Below are 9,046 nucleotides of genomic sequence, written 5' to 3' on the forward strand. Positions count from 1 at the left end.
TACTGCCCACAGAAGACACCAGAAAGAAAACCAAGAGAAGTCTTGCAAGAACAAAAAAGTAGCAGATGTCTTCGATACAATGTAACTGGATATAATTAGGAAGGAACACCTCAGTGAGAATTCACCCCTTTTCTGATCTTCTGTAAGGAAACAGGATACGTCTTTGAAAACAGATTAGCCACAAGAAATCAAGAAAGGCCATCAGAAAACAGGTGGAGCCCTGCCCTCTATCCCTTTGTGTCCAACCACACTACCTTTTTCCGCACCGTTAACAAACACAGTTTTTGGAAAGTACCTATGTTTTCCACATTACCACAAAGGCATAGGAGAGAAGCGAGAACCTCCTGGTAACAGGCTGCTCTTCCTGAACACAAAACAGAAGCTAACCTATAAACCTGACGGGACACCACACCCTTAAGGAACTGAAAGAAACACTCAGATTTGACATCAAATTTTAATCCTCATCTGTCTGCCGTGAACTCCAACTGGCACTGATATCCAGTCTGCACTGGGCAACAGAGAACAGCAAACCTCGCTCTGCCAGAAACGAAATATGTTTCTAAACCCCTGAAAGCCACTGGGGCGCTCCCTGGCACCAGGGTCAGCAGAACACGGGAGACCCCTCCTCAAGACACAGACCAGGGGTTTCGTGCCGTCTCATGAACTTCCCGAGAGGTAACCAAGGATTTGTGCCCAGATGAAAATACGACAAAAAGGGCGGACGCGTTCAAAAAGAATTCTACACGGATGCTGACAAACGCAGTTTCACAAATTTTAAACCCCAGTGATAGGAAACCACCTACAGCAGATTCTCTTTGTTTATGGAACAAAGTGTTCTCAAGAACACTCATTTGCAACTCCATCAATACCATAACCTTGTTGTATGTGCGTTTCTGTTTAAAAACACCTTATTTAATATACATTGTTGAGTCACTAAACACTATACAGTTCACGCCTGAGAAAAGTTATCCAGCCAATGTATTTTCTCCAGAAGGTACGTCACAGCCTTCTAGTACTTGGGACCCTAGACAGCACTTCAGAACTATGCATGCAGACCATGGTAAACCACAAAATCACCAACAAAAAGCACAAGAAAGTGTGAAAAACATGGCACTACATACATCACAAAAAAGGACATTTTGGGGGAACCTTCCTACACTGTTGGTGGGAATGTAAATTGGTGCAGCCACTATGGAAAACAGTGTGGAGGTTCCTTAAAAAACTAAAAATAGAACTACATTATGATCCAGCAATCCCACTCCTGGGCATATACCTGGAGAAAACTCTGATAAATGCACCCCAATGTTCATTGCAGCACTATTTACAGTAGCCAAGACATGGAAACAACCTAAATGTCCATCGACAGATGAATGGATAAAGAAGATGTGGTGCTTATATACAATGGAATATATTACTCGGCCATAAAAAAAAGAATGAAATAATGCCATTTGCAGAAACATGGATGGATGTAGAGCTTATCATACTCAGTGAAGTAAGTCAAAGACAAATATCATGGGATATCGCTTATAGGTGGAATCTTAAAAAATGATACGAATGAACTTATATACAAAACAGAAACTGACTCACAGACATCAAAAACAAAGTTATGATTACCAAAGGGAAGGGGGTGGGATAAATTAAGAGTTTGGGATTAACAGATACACACGACTATATATAAAATACATAAACAACAGGGACCTACTGTATAGCTCAGGGAACTATATTCAATATCTTGCAATAATTTATAATGGGAAAGAATCTGGAAAAGAATATATACGCATACGTATAACTGAATTACTTTGCTGTACACCAAAAACTAACACAAAATTGTAAACCAGCTATACTTCAATTAAAAACATTTTTTTAAAGGACATTTGTTTTCATCCTTGGGGATTTATGAATTCACAAGGGGAGAGATGCAACAGGAAGGCAAGATGTCACCTTGTTTGATCTGAGCTGGAACATGCATGTCAGATGATTCCAATTTTTTGCCACTTGATGCATGTCCAGGAATAACCATTAAAGCGCTATTTATTTTGGAGTTACAAATAAATTTTAGTGAATAGGGGAATTCACAAATATGGAATCCAGGAATCATGAGAATCTAATGAGTACTTAGGTTTTCAATTTTAAGAAGATTGATCCAATTATAAGATACTTTAAAAAATATTTCAAGTTAATTTTTACTGGGGTATAGTTGATTTACAGTATTGTGTTAATTTCTGCTCTACAGCAAAATGAATTGGTTATACATATACGTATATCCACTCTTTTTTAGATTCTGTTCCCATACAGATCATTACAGAGTATTGAGTAGAGTTCCCTGCGCTATACAGGAAGTTATTCTTAGCCATCTATTTTATATATAGTAGTGTGTATACGTCAATCCCAATTTATCCCTCCCCTACTTCCCCCTTGGTAACCATAAGTTTGTTTTCTGCATCTGGGACTCTATTTCTGTTTTGTAAATAGGTTCATTTGTACCATTTTTTTAGAGGTATCACCTCACACCGCTTAGAATGGCCATCATCAAAAAATCTACAAACAATAAATGCTGGAGAGGGTATGGAGAAAAAGGAACCCTCCTACACTGTTGGTGGGAATGTAAATTGGTGCAGCCACTATGGAGAACAGTATGGAGGTTTCTTAGAAAACTAAAAATAGAGCTACCATATGATCCAGCAATCCCACTCCTGGGCACATATCCAGAGAAAACCATACTGAAAAGATGCATGTACCCCAATGTTCATTGCAACACTATTTACAATAGCCAGGACATGGAAGCAACCTAAATGTCCATCGACAGAGGAATGAATAAAGAAGATGGTGTACATATATGCAATGGAATATTATTCAGCCATAAAAAAGGACAAAATAATGCCATTTGCAGCGACATGGAGGGATCTACAGATTGTCATACTTAGTGAAGTAAGTCAGAAAGAGAAAGACAAACATAAGATACTTTTTAAAGTCTAGAGAAAACTATAGGGATGGAGAAGGATCAGTGTTGCCAGGGGTTTGAGGTAGGGATGGCATAACGATAAAGGGATGGCCGGAAGGAGTCTGGGTGGTGATGGATGGGACATTTCTGTATCCCGACTGTGGGGACAGCCACACAACTCTATGCGGGGGCTAAAATGCAAAAACTGTGCACCAAAAAAAAAAAGTCAGTTTTACTGTATGACCATTTTAAAAATAAAAATGTTTAAAGATACGCACCGGGCTTCCCTGGCTGGCGCAGTGGTTAAGAATCCGCCTGCCAATACAGGGGACACGGGTTCGAGCCCTGGTCTGGGAAGATCCCACATCCCGCGGAGCAACTAAGCCCGTGCGCCACAACTACTGAGCCTGCGCTCTAGAGCCCGAGAGCCACAACTACTGAGCCCACGTGCCACAACTACTGAAGCTCGCGTGCCTGGAGCCCGTGTTCCACAACAAAAGAAGCCACCGCAATGAGAGGCCCGCACACTGCGACAAAGAGTAGCCCCCGCTGGCCGCAACTAGAGAAAGCCCACGCACAGCAACAAAGACCCAATACAGCCAAAAATAAATAAAATAAAAATAAACAAATTTATTTTTTTAAAAAGTCACACAAGAAAAAATAAACTTTAAAAAAATAGGAAAACAAATTCATTGGCCAGTACTTACGTTAAAAAAAATTTTTTTAATAAATAAATAAAGATATACACCCAAATGATAGCATGGTCATTTCCCAGGACAGAAATGCAATGGTTTTAGGGACAAAGGGGGACTCTGGTTTTTTCCTCTCTATACTTTCATAATTTTTTTTGCAATGAGAATGCACTACCTGTTATTATTTTAACTTGAAAATCATAAATACGGCTTTTTTAAGATTTTTTTTGACGTGGACCATTTTTAAAGCCTTTACTGAACTTTTTACAATATTGCTTCTGTTTTATGTTTTGCTTTTTTGGCCGGGAGGCATGTGGGACCTTAGCTCCCCTACCAGGGATCGAACCCGCATGCCCTGCATTGGAAGGGGAAGTCTTAACCACTAGACCACCAGGGAAGTCCCATAAATATGGTTTTTAAGTTGCAAAACATAACCCAAGCCACCCCGATGTGTTCTTAATAGAAATTAACATAAGGGCGGGTCTCAAGAGAACATCTCAGCAGATACCACTTTCTTTTGGTACTAGAGACAGGGCCAGGAGCACGGAATCCCCGTTCAATGCCAAGAAGACTGTTTAAACAAATAAATCCAAAGATCGTACACACACAAACACACACACAAGGAGGGAACATCACTGTTATTTTCTCACCATCGGAACCCCTACATTCAGCACAGCACATGGTATAAATTTCATTAATACAGCTTGCTCCGTAAAGGGGAAAACACAGCATCCCCGGGCGCTTCATTTAACTTGATTCATTCAAAGTTGTATCAGGGACCACACAAGCTATGAGGTATGTCATCATGATTCTCAAGGAGTTTGTTCTAAATCAGGAGTTGGCAAACTTTGGAAAGGGCCCAAGTGTAAATATTGTCGGGAGCCACGCGCTCACAACTATTCAGCTCTGCCTGTGGAGCACAAAAGCAGCCACAGAGGGTGCATGAACGAATGGGCATGGCTGCATGCCAGTAAAACTTTATTTACAAAAAAACTGGCGTGGGTGGGCAGGATTTGGCCCCTGTTCTAGATAAAGGCTTTGACCATATATAAATTAAAAACCGAGTGAGACAGAGAGAGTCAAGGGTAGAGAATGGCCCTCTAGGAAGAAGGGTCTAATATCTTAGTCTAGGAAAGGAGCAGAGGAAAGGAAGAAAGAGGATGGGAGAAGTCAGACACAGGTGAAAACTCACCAGGAGACGGTGCCTTCCAGGGGGGGGGCAAAACCCAGAGAAGTCAACTGGGGTGAGGCTACAATTGGGAGGTGAGGGATGACCTTCTCTCGCGCCATGGGCAAAGCGATGGAGACACAAGCCAGATGCCGTGGGCAGAGCAGTGGGTGAAAGGTGAGAGAGCGAGGGCGGTGGGGACCCATTGGAGGGGAGGCTTGGCAGGGGAAGGTGAGAGGTAAGTGGTGAGTAATTGGGCCCAGGGGAGTATTGAGTGTTTATAGGCTGAAAAGAGAAAGGCTCCTGGATAGATGGAGATCCCTGAACAAACAGAGGGGAGAGAGCAGGGCACCCAGGTGGGTAAGTGTCCTAGAGAAGGAAAAAGTTATCTCCCCAAATGCAGTGATTCTTAGGACAGTTGGCAATGTCTGGAGACACTTTTGGTGGTCATGACTTGGAGAGGGGAATTGCTACTGGCATCTAGAGATGAGGGATGGCGCTCAACATCTTAAAATACACAGGACAGCCCCCTGCAACCAAGAGCTCTCCAACCCCGTATGTCGAGAGCAGAGAAGTCAAGAGGTTCTGCTCTAATCAAAAAAGAAAGGAAGTCAACGATGGAGTGGAGTGAGGTGGGGACCCCAGGGGGCTCACCCCAATGACCTCTATGAGTAAGTGGGGCAAGGGCGAGGGGTGGGTCACCAGGAGGGAAGCAAAGCCTGGGAAGAACCCCAGGGAGGTGACCCGGCGAGCGGAAGTTCTGCTCTAAGGGTCCCGGAGCACACAAGAGAACGCACAGGAGAAACATGCGGTGGGATCTGAAAGCAGCATCTCACACCTCAACGATACAACTCACTGCCCACCCCTCCACCCCCGCCGAAACTCTGTGGGTTTTCACTGTAATTAATCCCACTTTGCCTTCATTCTCTGACTTTGCAATGCCCCGGGTCATCTCGGGCCGGAGCGGATCAACCCGAGGAGAAATGGAGGGGAAAGCCATTGCCCAGGTCAGCCAAGCCACAGAGACTCCATGGGGGGACGAAGTGGGACGGCACACACCATGTGACATCTCTGAGTCCTCAGTCCTTAAAAATCCCGTTGATTTCCCTCTACCCCACCCTCACCCACCCCAGCCAAGATGCCATATTGGTTGCTGTTGGAGATAAGCCATCTGTAAAGTTTCACGCCCCTCCCTAAACCTCCAAAGGGCATCACATGTCATCTCTTCAGTAGTATTTTGTTAACCTTTACCACGGGGGTGGGGAGGTTCAGACTCCAAAGAAGAACCTTTTATTAAGAAACCTTTTATTAACAGACTGGGGTTCTAATCACAGCTCTGCCATCTCGCCAAAGTTCCTCACCTTCCAAAAGGACAGAAAGCCTTACCTCCCAGCACTGTGGTGAGGATTAACCGAGATTACCTATGCAAAGTGTATAGAACCGCGCCCGCTGAGTGTTTGCTTATATTCTCGTTAGTTAGGAGTTATTTGGAGAATAAAGCAGCTGTGACTTGGACTCCTGGGGAGGACAGGAAGGATAGGAGTTGAATCTAGAACAAATATTTATCAAATACCTACTAGGTGCCAGGGACTGCTCTAGGCTCTGGAAATGTAGCAGTGAACGAAAGAAACGTAAACCTCTGCCCCTGTGGAAACTGTAAACAAGTAAGAAGCGGAAAAACCCATCTACGGACCCCTGAAAGCCCAGGCACAAACCCACCGTTAATTACCAAAGCTACCAGGAACAGAGAAGCAAGGAAACATACAGGGGTGAGCCCACACACACATACGCAAAGCCGAACAACTGGTCTCGGACTTTTTTAACAAGACCCTAAACCACTTGCCGCCCTCCTTCATGGAGCACCGACTGTATACCAGGGTGCTTGGAGACAGTGCCTAACTGGCAGAGGGGCTCAGCAAACCCGGTTTGTCAACTCCAGAGCCTGCGTGTGTTTTCTCACGCCCCTCGCTCACCGTCAGGGAGCTCAGGAACTTCAGTTTCTTCCCTCCTTGACCCCTTCCTCCTCATGACTGATCTCCTTTTATGGCGAAATCTGAAGAAGTAACCCAACAGATATTTTGAAAGCAGGGCCTGAGCCATCATGGTGGGAAACCCCAGCTACATTCTCTTAAACGATTCTTCCGTCCTTGACCTGCAGCCGGGAAGACCTGCTGTGAAGCCCAAGAAGGATGCTGGGATTTGCCCCTGGTGGCTGCCAGCACAGGGACACTCAGGAGGGAGGCTTTGGGGGCTGGAATGACCACAGGTTAGAGACCTCCCGGAGCTGACAGGTAAAAGGGCAGAGGAGGAAGGTTATTAGGGAGGACATGGGCCGTGGGCAGCAGTCCAGAGCCTTGGGCCCTGGCACCACTGGAGAGGTTCGTTTTTCCCTCTGGCACTGACTTTGGGGCAAATGAGTTACGTGTCCTTCCTGAGCCTCAGTTTACTCCCTACGAAATGGACCAACAACGGTATCAGCCTCAAGAGGCCGCCGCAAAGGTCCAGAAAGAGGGACTTCCCTGGCGGTCCACTGGTTAAGACTACCCCTTCCAATGCAGTGGGTGAGGGTTCGATCCCTGGTCGGGGAGCTAATATCCCACATGCCTAGCGGCCAAAAAACCAAAACGTGAAACAGAAGCAACATTGTAACAAATTCAATACAGACTTCAAAATGGTGCACATCAAAAAAATGTCAAAAAAAAAAAAGGTCCAGAGAGATAAGACCGACCAGCCCGTGGCATTTGGTGACACTAACTACAATAATCATTAAAGCCGACACTACCTCTGCTACTACAACTGCGCTGTTGCCAAGGCGCTAGAGTTTGCCTCCCGATATCTGGAAACAGAACCCAAGAGTGTAAACATGGACCTGAAGTCGGGGTAGCCATGGGTCTAGATACGAGGAAGAGGGGGGTGGATTCTACAGTTCCCCGCCCCGGGCAGCGTCACCTACCAGCAGGGACCCTCGAGGGACCCCCTCCCCAGTCCGTCACCCTCGACTCCGGCTCCAAACCGTCTGTGCCCCAGGAACTTGGCTGTCCGAGAGTGTCCAATAACCCCACTTCTCGGAGGCGACTCAGGACGCGTGTCCCGTCTCCGGAGCCAGTTGGGCTCGGGGAGGTCCAGGCACGGCACAGGTCCGAGGAGCGCTCGGGGGAGGCGCCCGTGGAGGGGCGAGCACTGGGGCAAGGTTCCTCCAGCCCGGGGCCCGCACGCGGAGCGTGGAGCCGCGAGCCCAGGCGGGCAAAGGCCAAGGTCAGCGGCTTCCCGCCCCCCGCGAGGCTGGGCTACAGTCCCGGCCACCCGCCCTCCCACGGAGGAGGGCTCTCAGTCCACAGCAGGGGTTCTATTTTGGCAAAGGGTCCCCTCCCCACCGCGCTGGTCCCCGCCCACTCCCGGACCCCCAGACTCACCCTCTCCAGGGTACAGGTGGCCCGCGGCGCCCACCAGCAGCGCGGCAACGGCCACCAGCAGTGGCACGGCCGCCGCCCCCCGCCCGCCCCCGGCGCCCATGGCTACGGGAGCGCGGGGTCCGGATGGATCAGAGCGCGCGGCGCCGGCCCGAGGGGTGCATGCTCCAAAGCAGCCGCCCGAGAGGCGCTGGGGGCCGCGCGTCCTTCTCTTCCACGCGGGCGGCCCAGGGGCCGCAGCCTCCGCCCGGGAGGGTCCTTGAAACAGCCCCAGGAGGGGCGCGCGGCCTCCGCCGCCGCAAATCCGGCAACGCGGCCCGGTGGAAGCGGCCCCGACTCCGGGCCACCGCGGCCCGGGCCCCGTCCCGCGATCTCAGGGCCCCGAGCCCGGCGCTGCGCCCCTGCCTCCTGACTCTCGGCCCCGAGCGCTCGGGGGCTCAGACCTTCGGACGCGCGGACAAACGGACGCGCGGACAGGCGGGCGGGCACCTGGGCAGGCGGGTGGCGAGCGGGCGGCGGGAGCGAGGGCTGCTCGGCCCGTAAACAACGCGGCCCGTCAGCTGGGCCCCGTGCGGGCCGCGGGAAAAGGCGGCGCGGATCCGGATTCGGAAGGGACTCGGCGCCCGGGAGAGGCCCGAGAGGGGTAGAGGGAGGACCGACAGGGGGGAGGCGCCGCCCCGCCCCACCCGCCAGCGTCCCTGTCCTGGGCCCCGCGCTGGAGGCCCCCGGCGCGCCCTAGCCGAGGGGGCGCCACAGATCCCTGCCCAGCCGGAGCGCCCCTTCCAGCCCCGTGACTCCCGTCTCAGAGCCTGGGGGCGCCCCAGATGCCCGACCC

At 49.4% G+C, this 9,046-nt stretch overlaps 1 protein-coding gene across 3 annotated transcripts in view; it reads right to left on the minus strand.

The window, feature by feature from the left end:
* Positions 1 to 8,739, minus strand: part of INSR (insulin receptor) — a 124,470-nt gene extending 115,731 nt beyond the window's left edge. For 2 of the 3 annotated variants that reach the window (XM_082836262.1, XM_082836261.1), the window contains exon 1: positions 8,215 to 8,739. In XM_082836262.1, coding sequence (XP_082692388.1) covers positions 8,215 to 8,314 — 100 coding nt within the window. In that variant the 5' untranslated portion in view covers positions 8,315 to 8,739. Of the gene's footprint in view, positions 1 to 7,754; positions 7,894 to 8,214 lie in introns of those variants that run through there. The other variant, XM_082836263.1, reaches the window with a different exon arrangement.
* Between the last annotated feature and the right edge of the window lie 307 nt (positions 8,740 to 9,046).

Source organism: Leucopleurus acutus (assembly GCF_964270905.1).
Source record: "Leucopleurus acutus genome assembly, chromosome: 3".
In the NCBI taxonomy this organism is placed as follows: Eukaryota; Metazoa; Chordata; class Mammalia; order Artiodactyla; family Delphinidae; genus Leucopleurus; species Leucopleurus acutus.